This window comes from Lissotriton vulgaris, chromosome 12 (assembly GCF_964263255.1).
Source record: "Lissotriton vulgaris chromosome 12, aLisVul1.2, whole genome shotgun sequence".
In the NCBI taxonomy this organism is placed as follows: Eukaryota; Metazoa; Chordata; class Amphibia; order Caudata; family Salamandridae; genus Lissotriton; species Lissotriton vulgaris.
Window position 1 is genome coordinate 60,273,147 of NC_141700.1, and position 22,923 is coordinate 60,296,069.

A 22,923-nucleotide genomic window follows, 5' to 3' on the forward strand; every position below is an offset into this window, starting at 1 on the left:
TCAGGCCTATCTGCGCTGAAGCATATGGAGTGAAAAAGATGGTCTGAAGCAGCTTCTGCCCTCAGAAGAGTCCTTGTGATGCCTGCAAATGACACACCTGGACATGCCTTGCGAGGGCTTGCATTTTGTCCTGTCCACCACCAATGAATCCACCCTCCTGCAGAAGGATCATTGCTGCTGTACACCGCCAGGAAAAGAACGGGTGAGAGATTATATGGGGTATCTAACCCCATGACGTGACTGTGTGCTAAGAGAGCGAAGAATGCGCTGTATCTCATTTAGAGACTATGCACCCCGAAGTCCTTCGTCTCCCTGCCTGCACCGCTTTTGCAAACTGGAGGTTCTCCATTAAAAACAACAGGGCACCCGACCTCCAAACAGCACCCTGCACCCGGTCGCCCCAGTGCTGCTGAGGGTGCACCTTTTGTATATGTTTTTTCCCTATTTGCCCTGACCTAAACCCTAGTAGCTTTGCTCCCACAACCCAGTGGCCTGCTTGCCAGCAGCCACCAACCGGAGGCCCCCCTATATCCCATTGGATAACATTGGGCCTCAACACTCCACACCCGGCTGCCCTAGTGCCGGTGAGGGTGTAACAAGAGTGCATCACTGACCCTGGGAGACCCCTGAGTCTAACCCCAGAACCTTAGCTCCCACAGTCAATAACTTACCTGTGAACCGATAACCTGTTTTTCCTCCAAAGGATAACATTGACAATTTTCTTTTAAAAAGTTTCTAAGTGTGGAGTTTTGAAATCTAAAAATATTCTTTAAGAATCGCACAAATAGCCAAAATGTATTTACTTACATCTTTACAGGAAATGTCCCGGTGGTGAACCTAGGGTATCCAGCACTGAGTTAGAAAAGTAACGTAAAACGTAATTTACCTGTAATTTACTGAAAAAGCCTATTCATTTCAATGTACCGTATTTGGTAAGTGTTGCAACCTACTGCATTCCCTGTAAATCAAACTAAGTACAATTTCTATTGCATTTTCATACTGTTCTATATTCATCAACTTATTACTGAAAAGTATTTAATAATTACCTGTGCCAGGCTTGCTTCGTTCTAAAAATAAAACATTATATTTTTTATACAAAAACAATTGGCCTAGAGTTCAGTTTTTGTGTGTGTGAATTAATTTGCTGACTGAGTGTGTACATCAAATGCTTAACACGGTCTTCTGATACTGCCTTACTGCTCGACCACTCTACCACAAATAAAGAGTAAGGTTCTATCTAACTTTAACCTCTGCCTACCTCTGGGGTCACCTGGACTCTATACCTCATTTTGGTGAAGTATATATAGAGCAAGTTTCCTACACTATTGCCCTCCGATAACCTGGGAAAACTCATGCCTGCAATGTAATCCCGCCAGCTGGATCCTTGGTGACTTTCATTCACTGCCTTTTAATTATTAAAGCCCAGAAAACCTGTATTTTTCCTCTGTCTCCATATGTTATGTTATATAAATTTAATTTATTAAATGCAACAGTTACCCTGTAGTGTCCTGGTGCTAGTCTCTGCCTATCGATTGCTGAGGTGTGTGGTGGCCTATGGGGTGAAAAGCATAGTTTTCAGTCCTTTTCTAAAATTAATGAGCTCAATAGTGTTCCTGAGATGGAATGGAAGTTCATTCCACGCCCTTGCGTTCCCTGTGATGAAGCTTCTGCCACCCCAGCTAGCTTTTTTAGCAGGGGTTATAATCACTCCTTTTGCTCCCATGGAGCGCAGGGCCCTTCTTGGAACGTACCATTGAAAACGTTGTTTCAAATGGTCGGGCCAACTCCATGGAGAACCGTAAAAACTGTGCACAGGGCTTTGAATTGAATTCGTTGTTTAACTGGAAGCCAGTGTAACTGTTTTATTTATTTTTTAACTGAGACAAACTTGGGTGTCCCAGTCAGCAATCTGGCTGCTACATTTTGCACTAGGTGGAGCCTATTTAAGTGCTTCCTTGGGATATTTAGGTATAGACGTTTGCAGTAGTGCGACAGGATAAGTGACACAACCACTGTCCTGTGGCTATCTGCTGGTAAGAATGACAATATCTTTCTTATCATTCTGAGAAGATGAAGCTAGCTGAGACGACCGCATTTACCTGGTCCCCAAAGGTAAGCTTGTTGTCAACTATGACCCCTAGATTCTTTGCTTTCTTAGTTGATTCAGGGAGGGTCCCCAGTTTTTCAGGCCACCAGTCTGGCGCCCAGAAATTGGCATTATTGCCAAAATTAATGACCTCTGTTTTGCTTGAGTTGAGCTTCAAATAGTTTGTAATCATCCACAACCTGACCGCTTTCATGCAGTCGTGAAATCTTTTTCCTGTCTCAGCCTCCTGCCCCGGCTGAAGTGACCCCCCTATCTGCGTATCATCTGAGTATGATGTCAGCTGGAGCCCAAAGGATCTTATCAAGGCTGCCAGGGGTGTCAGATAGACTTTACAAAGTGTGGTACTATGGGACAAAACCCCTGTGGCACTCCACAAGGAAGGGAAAAAGGTTTTGAGTGGACTTTATCTAAGTCCACATTTTGAATACTTTCTGTGAGGAAATATTTAAGGAGGTTCCAGGCATTACCTTGTACCCATCAGATCCATGCTGAAAATAACCCTTCCTCTAGCTTGATGACAAAATTAAACTGACCATCAGCCATCACTGTTGATGACACCTAGAACAGGCCTGTGCATTCTAACCTTGATTTTATTTTCTAGCCAAGAACTTACATCACTTATCCATATGACAACTCCTGTGATCTATAATGGACCAAAGATTGGCATAATTCAAAATTGGAAACCCCAAACACTATTTTGCCTTGCTGGAACAGTCTGTTTGTCTTTTGTTCGCCTCACTACTTTCTTCAGCATAGCTGAGCTCAAAATGGACCTTTGCACCCAAAATCAGTCCAAGACGCCAAAACACAGCCTCCCCAACTCACAATTTGATATCAATCGTAGGACATCTCCATCTATTCCAAATACAACATTGGGGCCAAAGACTGGTTCTTTGCCTACTCTATTTACCACGAATAACATCTGCAAATAGTCCTGATCTGAAATGCAGTGGTTATCTTTGATTTCTGCCCACTGGTTCTCCCAGCCAACGTACGCCCTCTCCTTACAGACCTGCTCATATCACAGCAAAACATGAATAAATTGCACCTCAAATTGCATAACATTTTGGGCTGCAACAACTGACAACCAATTTAACAATCCTCAAACTAATACAATTGAAATTCTGTGAGTCTCTGATGCATGCCCGTGTACTTGATTTTAATCTCAAGTACCTGAGTGGGATGCAAACATTTGAGGCCAAGCACGCCAAGACATGTTTTAAAAAAAGACATTTTTAAGGGCTCTTTTATTGATTTTCAATATAACCGTTGTAGCTCTCTCAAGACAAGCACAATGTATACCGAGCTTCACACTGATAACCGCCTCCACTATTAGTCCCCAAGTGTAAAATCTGGAGCTGCTTTACCCACCCATATTAGCCGTGACCTTAGACCATGGTAAGCCCAGTACTTGCTTCAAACCTTGGGGCATATTATCAAGCCTGTGCGCTAAAATTATCGCCGCTTTATCGGCCGTTTTCGGCCGATAAAGCGGCGATAATGGGCTTGATAATATGCTCTGTGGAATTCCAATCGAAGCCCATGTTAGATGTCTTCACATCTAACATGTGCTTCGATTGGAATTCCATAGAGCATATTATCAAGCCCATTATCGCCGCTTTATCGGCCGAAAACGGCCGATAAAGCGGCGATAATTTTAGCGCACAGGCTTGATAATATGCCCCCTTGTCCTGCTTGTGGGGATTCCTTAGTGCAGGATATATTCTCTCTTCCAGCTTTTCACACCAGTCCATACCTGTCCTCTGAGCCGCAATGGAGGGAGCATTAGGGGAGCTCCAGTGTTTGGCTATCTCTCTCTTGGCCAGCAAAAAAACCACCATCACCACCAGTGTCCTATCCCCTCAGGGTCACCACATATCCTCTAGAATACCCAGTATAAGCAAGTCTGGGATTTGCCTCGATATGCAATTCCACCGCCTTGGAGTGTGAAGAATATGCATGACCAGTAAAGTTGTATGACAGGGCAGGCCCATATCGTGTGGTGGTAATCCCCTCTGGGCTCCGGACATATAAGGCATTTAGGTGATGAATATAACTGGGCCTTCCAGAAGTGGTAAGGTGTGAGATACACTTGGTGGTGATATTTAAACTGAATGTGCCCAAGCCGTGCAGAGATTGCCAAAGTTTAGGGCATTAAACAGGCATGCGGCCAGTCCATGTCATACTGGGGGCCCACCCACTCCTCCCTTTTTTTGCTCTCAAGGTGCCCATCAGGCCAGGAGAGCATGTAACTAGTGTTTTATAGATTTGTGAAATCCTACCTTCCCCCAAGGGGCCCATAAGTTTCTCGTACATAGAGAGGGTTGGACTATTGTACATCCCCGAGTTCTTCTTGAGATTCAGAACCAGCGTGCCTGAGTTGTAAGTATCGAAAAAAATTGTGATTTATGCATTTGGAATTGGATGTATGTCGTTACAACGCATACTTTTACAACGCATACCTTTACAACGCATCTTTTTACACCGCAACATCCATTACAACGCATTCCATTACAACGCATGCCATTACAACGAAATCTTTGAAACTACCTTTACAACGCATTCCACTACAATGCTTACTACATTTACAACGCATACTATTACAACGCATACCATTACATTGCATGTATGGTAAGTATTGGATAGTGTAGGGGTAAAAATTACTATTCTAACTCCAGGGGGTGCAACAGTAGGGTAAGTCTTGGATAGTGTAGGGGTAAAAATTACTATACTAACTCCAGGGGGTGCTACAGTAGGGTAAGTATTGGATAGTGTAGGGGTAAAAATTACTATTCTAACTCCAGGGGGTGCAACAGTAGGGTAAATGTTGGATAGTGTAGGTATGTGTTGTAATGGTATGCGTTGTAATGACGGCGTTGTAAAGGTATGCGTTGTAGTGGTATGCGTTGTAGTGACATGCGTTGTAATGGTTGTGTTGTAATGGCATGCGTTGTAATGGATGTTGTGTTGTTAAAGTTTCGTTGTAAAGGTAGTGCATTGTAAAAGTTGCGTTGTAAGTGTTGTTACCCTGTGGAATTCATTCTGGAGGTACTGAAAGAATAAAATGTGATCTGTGTTCGAAACATCTCCCACACGTGAAATGTCAACGAGGCCCACTCTCAAAATTCTTCGAGACTCACCACTCTGGCCATCCAGTGGCCCAGCCACAGAGGAGTCTATAGCATAAATCTTCGGTCCCAACCTGTCCAATGCAGTGCCACTCTCAATTAATGACATGCTTTTTAAGATTGCGTTAAAAAAACTGACTTTAGGAATTGAAATGTGTCCATTAGAACAATGCAGAGGTCGGTATCAATGCTTCGGATGAAAGTATGTTTCATTGTACTACTCTTTCCTTACACATCTTTCCCAATTAGCACTCCTGAGTGCAGTATCAAAGTATACTATTTCAAGCAGCCCTTACACAGGCATGGGAACCTGCAACGAAACCACTACTAGGGTGAGCACTACGAGGTTGTACAATGGCAGGAGTAAATTATACACATTTCAAGTAACAGTAACGATCACAACTAACTATATTCTATTCCCTTTCTTCATAACACTTCATGCCTCTTATTTTTATTTGCATGTATCAAGAGGGAGAGAGAGGACCAGAAAGCTAGTCCAGATCCCCAGTTTATATGTCAAGTTATCAAAAAGAGACTAGCTATGGAAGGGGTTGGTATGATGTTTATTTTATAAAAATCATGGTGATTTTTATAAAATAAACATCATACCAACCCCTTCCATAGCTAATCTCTTTTTGATAACTTGTCTTATTTTTATTTCTCTTTTTTGAACCCCAGAATCTCTAACTCTAATTTTTTACCTCTTTTGTCACTTCTATTGCTCCTCCAGGACGCTGTTAAGTTGTCAAAAGCTGATGTGTTGCCACTATGCAGACCAATGAAAAATAATTATTGAGGTGGCTATATGGTCTAATGCAGTTAGAACCAACAAACTCTGAAAACGTATTTGACTGCGTCATGGGAGTCACTGGAAAGTAAAACATGTGACGTACAATGGTTCAGGGTCGAACAACCTTTTAATAACATGTCTGTTCGGTTTAAAGCATTATACAAAGCAGGAAACACCTAATAATCTTCTAGCATCAACCATTAAAATCAAACACTTTAGAAAAATTGCAAATCACATACTTTTCAATTGTGCAGACTGTTTAGGTACTAGATTGCAAATTGGGACACATGGTAAGGTGCGTTATGTGTGGACCCATGCCCTTGCTTTACCGACAATTTCACAAAAGAACTTGTTGACCTGTTGTAAAGGGCCGTTCATTAACATTTTTCAGCACATTTATATTTACATTTTTAAAAGCAGTTGCAAAACACCAACAATTGCTAAAGTTGTGCATATCTCTGGCACAGCTGATGATGTCACAGGTGTGTCAAGTTTAAGGATTGTTGCTCCTTCTGGAAAAAGAAGCAAGAAAATATCTTGTCCATGTAGGTAAACCTAATGCCGTAGTTATATCAGCAAAGGTTTAACGTTCAGGCAATCTGTGCATATAGACGGCTATAGTGAGGAAGCGTGGTGACTCCTCGAACCAGTGCATAGTGGGCTCCTAAATGACTTCCAGACCTCTTGACTAACACATAGCCTTACTTTTCAAGTGAGATGATTGTGAGGCAGATAGACCAACACAATGAGTTGGCTAATCTAGTTGGTTCAACTCAGGCCCTCTTAGAAGAAGCCCTTTTTCTTTGCTGTCTAGGACCTTTTTGAGGTAAAATGACTGTAAATGCAACAGGATGCACCAGGAAGCTTCTCAGCGGCAAGCTTCTTCATTTTCTGTGTGTGTTGTAATTTTGTTCACCACACTGCACTAAGAAACGTTTGGCTCTTTACACTAATCAGCATGACCATATGGATATTTTTGGGATTTGCTTAAAAGTGCCTTTAGTATACTAGTGTGTATATACTGCAACTGTAAACTCCCCTAAAAAACATATAGGATGTATGAGTCATGTCGGAAAATAGACATATTGGAGTCTATCGGAATGTGCTATTCATACCATTATAAATGAAACTCTTGCAGGGCTCTATCACACATGACCTGCATATTCACACCCTCATGGTGCAGCAGTATAGCACATCATGGTTGATTGTAGATTCTTAATGAGAAGATACTCAATGGCTCTGGTACCGTTTTGCCTTCCACGCCTACCTTGCCCTTGCTCCCCTAATGTTTTCTGCCAATGAATTCTTCACTGTTCCGAACTGCGATTAGTAGTGTGCCTTGGAAACAGTAGCTGAAGGTGTTTTGACAAATAACATGGCAGCAGTGCGTCTTGTTGATTTTAGTATTTTTATGTGTGCCATTACTCACGCCTTTTTTTAAAGTCGACATATCTGCATAGCTACTCTTCGTGCCTTCCTTTGAATTGAGTGCAGTTAAAGGGAAATGTTCTCACCGTTCCCTACCATCAAATTACAGCATTTGTCTCACCTACACCATCTTATAACAGGGTACTTGGCAAAGTAGATAGATGATCTGTATGTGACATTGGCATGGCTTGTTATATGTGGACTATGGGATGGGGGGCTCTGTGCATGTTAGAGCGACATACGTGTTTTAATGTTCAATATGGGCATGAACATCTGGGCTAATCCTGCAGAAAAAGTGAGTGAACGCATCACAGCTGCATTTTCCGAGCAAACTGAAGATTAGAAGCTCGCTGGCTGTTTTCTTTTGATATCAACAGTGTACATTGCATTATGTCAATACTTTCTCAGTAAATGTGGAGGTTTATAATTTTGTTTCCCTCTGATTATGGATGATTTTAAGCTGAAAATCATCCAAAATGGTCTGTTTTAATGCTTATCACTTTCTGTGTCCTGTTGACGGGCTATATGTACGTCATAAAAAAGAAAACCCAGTACGCACTTATGACCCATATATGTCATGGGCGCAAACTAAGGATGTTAAGGAAATGCCCCTCCAGTGTTTGTGAAAACACCAACAAAGTATCTCGCAGAGCGGTATTCAGACACATGGATAGTCAAGAGGTTAAATTAGTTTGAGGTTCATGTGCAAGTTATTAAAGAGATGAGGCTGCCAATTACCCTACAGGTAAGTAAGCTATTTCAGCGAAGGGCGTATGTAGGGAATTCCAGCAGTAACATAGAGCAATCCAGAGAGAGAGAAATCCACTATGAGAAGGAAGAAACAATGCAGGAACCCCACAGCACCCTTAATTCTGCATAGGAGTACAACCCGCTGAGGGAGAAGGACTCTCTGCTGTGTCTCATCTGTAGGGAGCTTACAAGTGGGTACTAGAGGCAATTCTATATGAATGTGCTGTCAAAACTGAAGAAAACACAAGAACATTTGGAGCCATCAGGTCAGTATATATCTCATGACCACCTGGCTCTTTATTCTTAACTCAGGTGTGGGTTCCTGATAGCAGCCTGGTATGTGTTTATCCAATGTATTCTCCCACTGATATCCCATCACAAGAAGTTCCACCTTCTTGGAGCAAGTCACTGTTGAAGAATAAAGGTGCTCCACCATTAGATGTTTTTAAGTACTCCTCCTTGGAGTAGTTGTGGGAGTAAGGGCAACTCGAACCCACTAAAATTAAATTAACCGGTATTTCGGTGTACAGGGTTTCTTCCATTCTGAGCAAGTTAAATGCCGTGAGCCTATCCAAAAGGCAAACTTAGGTTCTTATCCTTGAAAGTGTCTCTTTAAATCAAATTATTTCTGGAAGGAGAGTTATTAGGACAATTGATCTTTCAAATACATGAAATTGTGTTGACGGGCATGAGTACATTTCTTATCTAATGTTTGATTTTGTTTCAGCATCCTTCAGTGCAAAAGCTACGCAAACTCAATGTTGTGTTTTCATAGACTGTAAAACTGAATTGGTATGCAGTATAACCAGAGCAAATGCATCTACATGTCACCAAATGGTATGATAACAAATGTTAGAACATTTTAAGTTGATATGATTTGCTTCCCAAGGCCTGTCGTAGCGACTTCAGTCTCTCTGAAGGAGGAAAAGGGGCCTTCTGGCCGATCACTGTTCCTCTTGCAACTGATTGTGGCTTAATCACTAAAGAACTGGCTCCATCACCTTTAACCACTCAGTTCTTCATTCCCAAATCTATGTTTTTCAATTGTGAATTTAGACACTTGGAAAAAAAAGATTGTCCAAATAATGTCTATTTGATTCAATAAATGTATCACTGTTACTCTTTCCACATGGTGTATCTAAAGGTAATCTTTCCTAGGGGAGAGTATCATTCTGACGCTAGACTCGTTGGGAAGGCATGACATGTTCTTATGTATCGGGGAAAGCCTGCTATGTGGGTGTGTGCACTCCAGGAGCGGTTTCAACAGTTAAAGAGAGACACTACTTAAATTTCACCCCAGATGCAGTAGTTAAAATGGGAGACAGAAGCTAGTGAAATTGTCTTTACATGAGTAATACTTCCAGGGGAGGAGTTTTCCCTACACAAATGCTATTCCAGGAGTTGTTCCGTGCTAGGTAGGAGACATTATGGTTCAACTGTTGATCCAGGAGTAGTTCTTTTTGGGGGGAACATGACTTGTGTAAAGGACAACCAAAGCACATTTCCTACAGCAGGACAGTAAACTTGAAGAGTGTCTCTACAGAACCAAGTAGGCAAGGAAGGAGATATAGTTTTTCTTCTCATTCTCGCAGGCGCATGCAGGAGCCTTTCACATAGTAATACTGAACTTCCCTCTTCAGGGGACATCTTCAGGAATTGTTGAAAGAATATGTTGGACTTTCCTACAGGAGGTCTTCAAGAATGGGTCTTATAGAGAAGGTTGACCTTTTGCTTCAGAAAGTGTGAATAGGAGTAGATCTTACAGTGGGAGTGAACTTATCTCTTCTTGGTAGTATCTTTGGAAGTCACTTCTAGGATGGTAGTGGACTCTTCTGGGGTTATGTTTTCAGAAGCAGTTCATATAGAGGGTTGCACTCCTCTCGTGGGTCTGTTATCAGGAGTACTTCATTTAGTTGGATATGGATTTTCTACAGCAGTAGGTCTTGTAGTAGACTGGAAAATGTTCTCTTGTGTCGGTAAATCCAGTAATGGTCCTCATAAAAAATTGAAGACTTTACCCCTCTGGAAGTATACCTAGAAGTGGTTCCTGCAATGGGGAAGGACATTTCTCTTCTGCAGCTGCATCTTCAAGTTATTTAACAGTGGGGGATTGAGTCCTCTCTTCTAACAGCTTGTCTCCTATAACGCTTCTCACAACAGGGAATGTTTGAAAGGTAACCATGTTTCCAGGTAAAGATCTGGCAGTTGCTTAGCCAGAAAGTGTTGTTCCAGGTTAGTTGGGCATTCCACTAGTTTGTGATTTTTTTGGGGGGTCACTTTCATCGCTTCTGATTATCATTCATTCGGCACGATGATTCCTCATGACGTGCTAACACTGAAGAGAAAAAATCTTAGTTAAATTGTGTGTTATCCCAGTGGACATTAAAATAGTTCAGACAATCCATATGTTAACAAATGTACACTTATATTTATTGACAGTCTTGGAGGTGCAGATTCTACCCACTGACATTCTGTAATAAGTAGGCTTTTCCTCAAAGTCTTCTCAATCATTAGAAAATAATGTATACACTGAGTCCTATATTATGAATCAAAATCATTTGGGGCAGTTTTCATTATATGTATTGCCTCCCTCTAAAACTGAGAAGCCAGAAGTTTTACACCTCACACATTTGAGCAATTAGTAATCTGGCAATTGTTTAAAATTGAGGGGAAAAAAACCTCACACTCACCACCATCCCATTGTGTGTATCAATTTATGGGTTTAATAATGCATATAAAAAAACTATAAAACGCACACTGCCATCTGAAGCATGTAAGGGAACAATTATTTGATTACGTGTGAGAGTGGGACTTTGTACTATAGAAAGCAGCATTAGTGTACAAGCATTAGAGCATGGAGAGGAAGTCCCAACAACTGACAGGTATGGTAACTGGTTACACCAATTGAGAATTATGCAAAGGTCTAAAGATGGATGTAGGAAATGTGCCCTTTCAGCAGGTTCCCCCCGGATGTTTCTTCTTTTGCAGCACCCTATATTTTTGTTGGCTGTAGAACTCGGCATGGCTAACTCGTGGTAATCCGTGGTAAGGCGCCTGTGCTCCTCCTTTCAACATGGTGAAAAGGGTTTACTCATAATTGGCATATTTAACTTACCTATAAGTTCCCAGTATATGAAACAAAAGGTATCTGCGTCCTGTAAGTTAATTGTCACTAGTGGACTGCATCACCAATTGTGCCACCCAGTACAGTGAAAATGCAACCATGACTGCAGGCCTACTATTTTCAGAATGGATGTTCTAGTTTTAAACAGGCAATTCGATCTGTTAAAATAACCCCCTGTGGCATGTCAAAGCCTTCCTTTTAAATATTTATAAGTCACCCCCATGTCGGCCTTATTGCCCATAAGGCAGGGTATATGGTATTTAAAAGTAGGACATGTAGAAATGTAAGCATGTCCTTACAGTGAAAAAGCACAAACATTATTTTTAATGTAGAAAGGCTGGCTCTTCCATAATAAAACATGGAGTTACAGTATTGCATTTAATAATGCTATATTCAGGTGGGAAACAGCTAGATAAATAATGCACTTATTTTAATGACTATTAAAAATCCAATTCAATGGTGAAGTCTGATTTTTTTAATAAATACTATGGAAAATGTACTTTTAGAAAGTTAACTTTTCGCCCCTTAAGCCTCAAAAGGCCCATCTGCATTTGTTCTCCAACTTCTGACAGCCAGTAATTAGCATTTGAATCAGTTGGAATGGGTGTGAAATGCCTCCCGGGAGCAAATAGGCTGACCTGAATGAGCCTCTGAACCTGACAGAATATGCAGGATCATGGGGCCATGAGCTTCCTTTTTGACATTAGTGTCAAATCCTGCTTGACAGGACTGCTGGAGTTTTACATATATCACTTGGAGTGCACTTCAAAGAAGCCTCCTCTTTCACAGGCAAATGCTTTCTGACACCTGGCAGGGCTCTCCCTTGGTCATCCCAGCTAAGCAGGATCCAATCACAGTGGGCTTCTTTTTGAAAGCACAGTGTTAAATCCTGCCGGAATGTCAAATCCTGCTAGATAGATCTGCTGGGGGTTTACATATAACACTAAGGATGAGAAGAGTATGCAAGACAATTTTTGTGTATCCACTGTCTGATTTCTAAAAACCCTGCTTTGTCCTACCACAATTCTGTGTCTGGGGTTATTTGAGGTCTGTTACTGCCCCAAACTATATTTTTGTGTAGATGTGAAAGGACACAAGGACTACCATAGACTATTCCCCACTCACATCCTCAGCCCTGAGAGTTTAGTATGGTTGCAAACGTCCACCGTCTTGAAAATGCCCAAAGTGGGTTAAGTTAGCCCAGGGAACGTTTACCCATGGTAAGGGTGTGTGCAGGAGTCATTTTCACCCAATAACTTGTGCCAGGCATAAATGTGGCATCTCCAGACATCCCGTTCTAAACACTCCTGGGCCTGAGGAAGATCAGAAGAGAACTAAGCCTGCTGTTTGTGACCTGAGAGGAGCACTGGAGGCCTAGACTTGCTCCCTCCTGTACTGAGGAAAAGAAGTGGTCATAAGGCTGACCTCCTGTTAAAGCTACAGGGACAAACCAAAACTAAAAGGGGCCTTTTCCTGCAACTCCCCAGCTTACTATTGACACTTGGACCCTTCAGTGTGGCCTCTGCCTAGCACCCTGAGAGTTACTAAGTGCCTCTCTGAGGTCCTCAGGGTTTGTAGAAGTGTACTTCTGTGGTGTATTGGGACTTAAAGAATACGGTTGGGGTGTAAACTCTTTGACCAGGACGAATCTGGTTGGTGTATTTGACCCATGCCCCATAGCAGTGAGCGTAAAATTGCACCAAGGTCCAAAACTACCGCAACCACTTGTTTTCATGGGCACTTTATGATTCCACTTAAAACTTAAAAAATATAAATCTCTGGTTCTCCGTATAGGATTTTTGGCATTCTGGTGTCATTTTTTTAATTAAATGTTATTCTATTTTTCTAATTTTTTAAATATTGTTTTTCATTTCCGCTTTATAGTGTTTTGGTACTGTATAAGTACTTCATACACCACCTTAAGTTAAGCCTGTGTACTTTGTGCCACAGCAACCATGGGGTTGATCGCAGATTAAATTACTGACTTTGATGGTTCACCCTGGCAATGATTGTGATTATTCCTTGAGGTAGGTAGTCGCCCCACTCCAAACAATAATCTAATTTCTTACCATGGAGTTTGGCAATCTTTCTTTAGAAAGTAACATCAGGTATACTGAGTAACCTCAACAGTTTTTTCAAGGCCATACCCAAACCTGGAAGACCTATTCTTCTTCTAATTGTATTTTTATAGCAAGGGCAATACTTTGGTCATCATCTTATATTCTCGTAGATCGAAAAACTGGACAGGATTTCTTAATGACAGTAGTATCTTTGTGGGGTGTTCTTGAAGTTTTCTTTGATATACCTTGAATGATGCTTAAATAAATCCTCCCGGACATGTCAAAGCACTAAAAGTCTGTGCATGATAGGCATCTAGAGGAGTCTTTTTTTAAAGGGAATTCCAGCCAACAGGTATGTTATTCTATTTGCCAGGATTGCTACCTTAAGTGATGTTTCATGGGCTTTAATATTTTCTTTTGGCCCATGCAGAGCAAATACTAAGAGCTTAAAAAACTCACAGGCAAGCCAGATCAATATTTCAACATATATGACATCTATAAAACACAAATCTGGGGCGTGGCTTGAGCGCCGAGGGAGATGGCGGCGTGAGCTCGGAGCTCCGTGCCTCTTCCCCACGAGAATCCTGAAAGAAGGGCCGGAGAGCCCGTGTGTGCCCCGGCGCCGATAGAGTGACCGGCGGTGACCAGCTGGACGAGGTTTGGGCGGCCGGCGGCATCACAGCGCCGAGAACGGCAGCCGATCGTTGCGGCCGCTGGAGCGGAGGGAAGGACGGCGCCGCGCAAGATGGCTGCCGCGGCGGAGCCCTGAAGGAAGGTGGGCTGTGCTGCAGAACACACTGCCGGCGCGCACAGGGGAGGCGCGGTTGCCGCCAGCGACGGACCCCACACAGCGAGGGACGATCCTTGGACCGCGGCTGCGGTGAGCAGCGGTCGCGGGAGCGAGCGGTGAAGGCCACCCGGGTGCGCCGCTGCGGGCGAAGCTTACGGACAGACTCCTTTGCCGAGAGGGTGAGACCCGGAACTTCGACCCAGCCCTGAGCGCCACACGAGCCAGCAGGTGAGCGGGGGCCGCCCGGAGAGGGGGTTCACGGGGGACGGTGCACGGCGCTGGGCAGCTTGGGCCCCCCCCCTCGCCCCCGCAACGGAGGCCCGCGAAGCATAAGGGGGCATAACGGAGGAGCCCATGGGCCAGTGAAGGGTCTTTGGCGGCGCCAGACTCCCGGTGGCGCGACCAACCTACCACGCCGATCAGGGGGAGAGAGAACAATCCTCCACAGTACCCGGGGATTGAACACCACGGCGGACGCTACCTCTGGGGCGCAGTGTTTGAACAGCAGGGCCCCATAGCGCGCAGGAGCTAGCCACGTAGCGGAGGCCCGGAGACAGAAGGCAGCCGAATAAGTCGAGGCCGGCTACTATGGGGAAGCCAAGAGCCAAGGTGGAGGAGGCGGCGACGTCAGATGTAGCAGAAGGGGGCCCCGCTGAGCAGACAGACCTGCAGCGATTGCAGGATAGGATATTGGACGCCATAACGGCCACTAGAGACGCGCTGCATAACGATATAGCGCAGGTGGCGTCGGGGCTGGGCTTGCTCCGGGCGGACTACGACAAGCTAAAGGACAGGGTCAAGGATGCTGAAGCGGTGCTCAATGACCTGGCGCCGGCTCACAAGGAGATGGAGAGTAAGCTAACGGAGGCCCTGGACCGCATACGCACCCTGGAACGGCGAGCGGAGGACGCAGAAAATAGAAGCCGACGCAGTAATGTGCGGCTCGTAGGCGTGCCGGAGACGGAGGGGACGGGGGACATGATTGCCTACATGGAGGAATGGCTGAAAACAGTGGTGGCGCCGGAAGGGCTTTCGCCATTCTTCACCCTGGAGCGTGCTCATAGAGTCCCCTCAGGACCTCCCAAGCCCGGGCTCCCACCCAGACCGATCATAGCCAAGTTACTACACCACAAGGACAGAGATCTGCTCCTGCGGAAAGCTCGAGAGGATGGCCCTTACCAGATAGCGAACAGCAGAGTCACACTTTTCCCGGACTTCACCTTCGAGACGCAGAAGCAACGGGCCTCCTTCCTCACAATCAAGAAGGAGCTACGAAATGAAGGAATAGCCTACTCCTTGCTTTTCCCAGCCAGGCTAAGAGTGGTAGTGGACGACAAGGCGATCTTCTTTGCAACGTCAGCGGAAGCCTGGGACTGGTGGGAGACATACAAGGCCGGGACTGACGGCGCCAAGGCAAGAGAAGAGCGGGAGAAGGAGCGGGAACGCTCGCCCAAACGGCTGCGGAAATCGAAGAGACTATGGAAACGAGGGCGAGGGAAGCTGGGACCGACGGCCTCCCAGACTGAAGCGGAACGGCAGGCCGCGCTGCTGGAAGTGGAGAAGCTCGGACGGGCGGAGGGCCCCGGATCTGGAGGGGCCACGGACTCGGACACTCATGTATTGGCCTCTGGCTCGGAGTCGGATCTTTCGGGGATTCACCGCACAGAGGGACCGCTGGTGACACCGCAGACGGCGGACGAGATCCTGAATATATGAACTGCTGGCATTGCTGAGTGGGTACTGTTTGAAGGGCTGGGAGGGGAACCATTGCCTATGCACATAGCGGTGGTCGGGGCACACCGAGGGGTTCAGGGCAGGGTGGTTATGGGGAATTGGGGAGGAGGCGAGGAGCTGGGCGGCGCAGCCCCCCTCTGGACGAAGCCGCGCTCCGTAGGCCCTTAAGGCACCCACAGCTACGGCTGTGTAGTTGAGACCTGGGTCATCAGGTGTGGGAGTTTGGATGGGGACTGATATCTCGATATTGGGGCCTGTTATGGGGGAGGGGGGGGGCTCCAAAGTTGGGGATTGTTTACTTTGATCGAAGTTGTAGACCCTGGGTGTACCATGGGAAGGGCTGTTGAGAAGTTTTGTTTTGTTCAGGGGGGGCACCACCACCGTCGAAGGGCTGGAGCTGGAGGGAGTGTTTTGACCGGATTGCTGGGACAATGGCTAATGTGAATGGGTTGACCTGTATTACTTGGAATGTCCGAGGCCTACACACTATGCAGCGCAGACACAAAGTACATGCCTATTTAGTGCGAAGGGGAGTGCACATCGCGATGCTGCAGGAGACGCATCTTACACGACAAGAGGGGGCGGCGCTACAAAGGCGATGGCGGGGACAGGTTTTTCACACCAGCTACTCGGCCTATGCGCGGGGAGTACTCATATGGGTTAGAGCAGGCACGCCTTTCCAACTCACGCGCCAATGGGTAGACCAGGACGGGAGGTATGTGGTGGCGGAGGGGAAGCTAGAAGGTAGAGATATTGTGTTAGCTAGTATATATGCCCCAAACACGGACCAGTTGGCTTTCCTCGCGACACTCTCAGGGACGCTGGCCCACTCCCTGGCGGGCCCGGTCCTGCTGGGGGGCGACTTTAATTCCATTGCAGACCCCTTGCTGGATAGGTCCCACCCCCCTCTACGTGACTCTCCAGTTTACAGGCTGGCTAGAGGTAGGAGGGAATGGCAGGAGAGCTGGGAACTTATAGATGTCTGGAGAGGGCAACACCCGACTGACAGGGATTATTCATTTTTCTCTGGACTGCATGATTTGCATGTCCGATTGGACACGATACTCTGCCCCCGGGGGGTGCTGCCATGCGTCACTGGATCGGAGTACCTGTCAAGGACAATCTCGGACCATAATCCACTCCTGCTTCGGCTAGCGTGGATAGCAGAGAAGCCCAGGGTTCCGCTCTGGAAACTGCGGCCTGAGACCCTAGAGGACCCCCTCTTCGGGGAGGCCCTAGCGGAAGGAGTGGCCTTATATTTCACGGAGAATGAAGGGATGGCGGCCTCTAGAGCGACGGAATGGGACGCCTTTAAGGTAGTGGTGAGGGGTATCTGTATCAAGGATTATGTAGGCGTGCGGAAAGTGTTGCTGGGCGACTTGGCTAAGGCGGATGCAAAGCTGAGGGAGGCGGAAAGGGGGCGGCCTGGACACCCAGAACTCCAGGAGATACTTTGTTCGGCTAGGGAGGCGGTAGCCGTTGAAGTGGAGAGGCTCCAAGCCTTTGACTACAAGCGATATGTGCTGCGCTCCCATGTTGACGGCGATAAGGCGGGCACCCTCCTGGCATGGCTCTCGAACCCCACAAGACGATGCGCTCCCATACTTCGACTGAGGGATACGGCGGGCGTGATACAACACACTCAGCTGGGCATAGTCGACGGCTTCCAGAAATATTACGAGGGCCTGTACAAGAGTGCCCCGGGAGACAGGACGGGGCTGGTAGAACCCTTCCTGGCTGACCTGCCCCTACACCGGCTGGAAGCTGAGCAGGCGAAAGACTTAGGGTCGGACATTGACGTGGGGGAGATACGATCGGCGGTGCGGCGCATGGCAAGAAACAAATCGCCGGGAATAGACGGGCTCCCCATAGAATTCTATAGCAAATATCTGGACATACTGGCACCGCGACTCCTGACCGTCTATAAGGAGGCCAAGGCGACGGGCCGACTACCGCAATCGATGCGGGAGGCATTAGTGGTCCCGCTACTGAAGCCCGGCAGGGAGGGTAGTGACCCAGCGTCCTATCGACCACTCTCTATGCTCACCGCGGACTATAAGATCCTAAGCTCCATACTAGCGGCGAGGCTCCTGCCTCACATGACGGGGCTTGTGCACGACGACCAGAACGGTTTTATACCAAAGCGCAACACCACAATAAATATCAGAAGGCTTGTCCGTCTCATGAACGGGCTGGACGGCGGGGCAAGGACGGAACTGGTTCTCTCGGTCGACATTGAAAAGGCCTTCGACAGCCTCGAGTGGGACTATCTCTATGCTGTCATGGAGCGCTTTGGGCTGGGAGCTGGTTATATTCATTGGACGAAGGTCCTTTATGCAGGGGCGATAGCAAGGGTGAGGGTGGGACCGACGGTGTCCCCACGCTACCCAGTGGAGCGGGGCACTCGACAGGGCTGCTCCCTCTCGCCGCTTCTATTGCGCTGGCGGCTGCGGCCCGAACGGGGCGGCACATCCGCGGAGTGCGGGCCCGAGACGGGCAACATTTCATCTCGCTATATGCCGATGATTTACTACTGTTCCTCTGCGACGGTGTCGAGGACTTGCAGAGAGCGGAAGCCCTACTGGAGAGCTTCGGAGAGATGTCGGGCCTAAGGGTCAACTGGCCCAAGACGAGTTTGTTCCCACTGCTGGAGGGCGCTGCCCAGCCGCAACACCGGTCGGAGGTGGCCTGGAGCCCTACCTGTATTAAATACCTGGGGGTCCATATCTACCATAAGCCGGAGGACTTGCTTGAGGGCAACCTGGGGCGATGCGTACGCGGACTGAAGGGCTGCATGGCCTTCTGGGCCACGCTACCACTATCGGTAGCGGGCCGGATTTCCCTACTGAAGATGGTTGCCCTGCCGAGATTATTGTATTATTTCCGGACGCTCCCAATCTGGCTACCTAGCTCCTTCTTTAGACTATTTAAATCTCAAATTACGACGTTCATTTGGGGAGCGGGACGGTGCAGAGTAGCGCGGCCACGCTTTCTCGCCCGAAAGATGAGGGGGGTCTGGCGGTGCCGGACTTTGAGCTCTATTACCTAGCGGCCCAACTGCAAGTCTTCACGCAGGAGGTAGCGAGGGTGTTTCGGGGCCCAGAGGACGACAGCTTGCGAGGGACGCCCAGACACGTCCTGGCATATATAGTCCTCCGGCAGCGGTTGGACAGTCGGGATCTGTCGCTGGAGCAGCGCACGTACCGTCAATGTTGGAACCGGGCCCAAAAGAGAGCGGGTATACAGCGCCCATATGCGCCTGAGATCCCCCTGGGCATGCTAACGGCCTTACCACATGGCGGCGACTGGTCGCGCCTACAGGAGTGGGAGGAAGCAGGAATACAGGTGGTTGGAGACCTCTTTGAAAACGGCGCACTGCTCCCGTTCCAGGAGTTAATAGAGCGCTTCGGCATCCCGAGAGGGGGATTTCTGCTTCATGCAGCAGTAACCAGGGCGATGCAGGCCCACTGGGGTACGGGACTTGAGGAACCTGGGACAGCAGCGGCGTGCCAGTACACCATGATGGCGGCGGGCACGATCAAGGCGGTAACGTGCCTCTATAATCGAATGATTAGAGAGAATATCCCTCCTCTCACATCCCTAAAAGCCAAGTGGGAGGCGGACCTGGGAAGGGACGTACCTGACACGACGTGGGCACAGCTTGTCCGTAGGGCTCGCAACAGCACGAGAAACGCTAGGTTTCAGCTGATCCACTACTATGTGTTGCATAGGGCGTACATGACCCCGGGTAGAATTAGGCGGTATTTCGGCGATGGGACAGCGACCTGTCCCCGATGCCCGGAAGACTGGGACTGATGGTGGCTAAGAGGGAGATCACTAGAAACTGGAAGTCGAGAGTGGGGCCAACTCCGCGGAGGTGGCGGCAGGAATTTCTAAAATGGGCTACGGCTGACAGCACACATAGGTACCAGCTTGCGCGCAGGACCCCTAGCCAGACAGCAGCTGACACTGCGACCTCATGGGAAGTAATGGTGCAGGCACTTAGGGACAGCGAGGCTGATGACGAAGAGGGGGTCCCCGGGGCGGATGGGGCGGAGGAGGCAGGCTGAGGCCCTAGGAGCAGCAGGCATGCAGGGGGGCTGGCGCCAGCAATCCAGGAATGATCGCAACGTGGCCTTAGGCGGGGTGGGGGTGTGAGGGACGGGACAGGGGGGGGAGTTTTAGGGTTTGCGCAGGGAATGGGAGTTGGGGATTAGCGCGTAGTTCAGTAGGACTATAAAAGTAGTTATGCACATAATCCGGACACTAACCACTCCTCAATATTGAACGTCAGGCATGGAAGAGCAGAGACAACATCGCCGCCCAACCCCCGGGTTGTGGGCAAGACGGCTGTGTACTGATTGACGAAGCATATTGTTTATCTGCTAAATTTTATGATGCTACTTCTATATGTAACGACCTGTACAGGCATGACTACAATAAAAATTATTTAAAAAAAAAAAAATCTATAAAACACAAATCTTTGTGGGCATACTCTAAATACCTACATTGAGGAATCATGGTGATTTGCTCATGAAATGCCATAAGTAACTACCTTCCATCCTGCGTTGGTGGGCTCACAAGCATGCCTGAAAACATTCATGTGTAGATGTAAAATGTATTAATTTCACCCGAACTGTCTGTAAAAATGGTCCCTAATAAAGGAACTGGCCCTCAACCACCCTGCACCAGATGAGCTGATTCAAACCACCCATTTTTCCTCCTTCCAAATATGCTTTAATAATATAACTATTTCATTTGCCTACTTGAGATTTCTGATTGTTTCTCTAGGTTCATGAAGAGGTACTGGTTTTCGAGGAACATAATGAATTCGAGAATAACATCCATTGATGGGAAACATGCTATTTGTGAAGAAAAAAATGAAACCGCAATTAGATGAAAAACAAAAATGGGTATTTACCTTGCTCTCTCCCCATCCTCTATCTTTTCTTCTGACCTGTAGCACAAAGCACATTTTAGTTGATGGTTGATTACGTTCAGACAATAATACATTTTCATTGTACTCCAGAAGTCCAGCTTCACATCTAACTTTAAAATTCAAGACTAATCCTAGTAGACTGTATCAGAAGAACTGGACACAATGGTGTTATTTACATGGAAGCGGGAAAAAATGCAATACTCTGGAAAGGAGCATTGGAGACTTGACTGAAGGGGAATCGAAATCAAATGAACAATGGACCAAGCAGTTCACCAAGACTGGCTTTGAAACATGTGTCTGAAAATCCAGAACCACTCCCAAGTTAAGGAGTTTCATAATTTGAAATGATCTCCTGTAATGTACCAAATAGCATGGTTTTTTTAGGCAAAAAAACCTCCTCACTGATTAGAAATAAAGCTGGATGTTTGTAATCTTTGATCTACCGTTCAAATAACTGTAAAGAGTGGTCTCAGAACATTCTCCCAAGAAAAACAGTCAGAATAGTCATTAAGTGCAGTGTTCTTCAATCTGTGGTGCGCGTCACCCTGGGGGGACGCAGCGCCATCCCAGGTGGGGGCGCGACGCCATCCCAGGGGGGGGGGGGGCGCGAGGCCATCCTAAACTCTTACCATTGTTTCCCAGGTCGCAAGTCGTTTTCTTTCTAGTATTTCTTTACCCATTTCAAATGGGGATTTTAGCCAGCTCCGGAACAGCAGCCCAATCAACACATAGGAACATCACCACTGAAGTTCCACCAATGAGGCTGCAGCAGCATAGATGGCAGGAAGTGCAGCGAAATTTGCTTGCAAGTAACTGCTGCATACACTTACTTGTTTCTTCATTCCTGCTGTTTGTTTCGTGGTTTTACCGCAGCGCAGTGTAATATATATTGTATACACTTTCTGTACATAGTTATTGTTTAAGCTTGCCTTATCTTCACGAGCTCTCATGTGTGTTTATTCTGTTATTGGCATGTGCGCAATAGTTGTTATACGTGCCTGCTGTGTAATTATTATTTAACCCTTTCGATGCTCATGACGAGCTCAGCTCGTCATGAGGCACAGTTGAGCTGTGCTGATGACGAGCTGAGCTCGTCTTGAACAATGGTAAATCTGCAAATCCAGCAGCGGGGGGGGAAACCTATAACAGCCAAGGTGTTAAACAAGCAAGTGTTGAAAAAGCATTCTCGTGCTTCCAACCTCCTCCTTGAAGTATGAACGGTCTCAACTTAAGATTCCGTTTGGACTTCAAGGAGGAATGACGCACTCCAGTGGTGACTTCATTATACTTATATAAATCATCAAATTATCTTCAAACCTGCTTCGTTGGATCTTCTTTATTTTGGCAAGAAGCACTTCATTTCACGCAGTGAAGTCGTTTGCTGGTCTCTTGACGCCTTGGAAGATCACCAACAGGTAAGTGGAGTGGGCTTTTGTAATGGAATTGCACCCTAATATACTGCTGGGCCATTTACTGCTGCCCAGTTTTCGATGGTGGGTGTGTGAGTAAGTGAAGGGATGGGTGGATGTTAGAGTGGTTTAGTGAAAGGGTGAATTGCTGGAGAATGAGAGAGGATGGATGGGTGAATGGGAGGATGGATGGGTGAGAGAAAAGATAAATAGATGGATGTATGGGTGGATGGATGAGTGAAATGATGGATGGATTGATAAGTGAAAGGGTGGATGGACGAATTAATGGGTGGGGGTAAGGATGGATGAGTGAGTGAAAGGGAGGGTAGATGAGTGAAGGAGTGAAAGGGTGGATGGATGAGAGAGGATGGATGAGTGATAGGGTCAATGGATGGATTCATGAGTGGATTAGTAGATGGTTGGGTGGGTGGATGGAAGGCTGGATGATGCCTAAGAGAAAGGGGATGGAGAGAGAAAGGGAGGATGGATGGATGATTAAAAGGGTGAATGGGTGGAAGGGTGAGTGACTGGATGGATGGATGAGTAAGTGAAAGAATGGCTGGATGGGTGAAAGGGTAAATGGCTGGATGGATGGATGAGTATACAGATGGATAGGGTGAAAGGGTGGATGGAGGGATGGATGAGTGAAACTTTGGATTGAAGG

General features: G+C 46.7%; 1 protein-coding gene across 3 annotated transcripts in view; it reads right to left on the reverse strand.

The window, feature by feature from the left end:
• Positions 1-6,133: 6,133 nt before the first annotated feature.
• ATCAY (ATCAY kinesin light chain interacting caytaxin) overlaps positions 6,134-22,923 on the reverse strand; it is a 142,701-nt gene continuing 125,911 nt past the window's right edge. For all 3 annotated transcript variants that reach the window (XM_086947099.1, XM_086947098.1, XM_086947100.1), the window contains 2 exons: positions 20,833-20,868; positions 6,134-10,538 (listed from right to left, as the gene is read on the reverse strand). In XM_086947099.1, the coding sequence (XP_086803225.1) occupies positions 10,523-10,538; positions 20,833-20,868 (52 nt within the window). In that variant the 3' untranslated portion in view covers positions 6,134-10,522. The remainder of the gene's footprint in view (positions 10,539-20,832; positions 20,869-22,923) is intronic.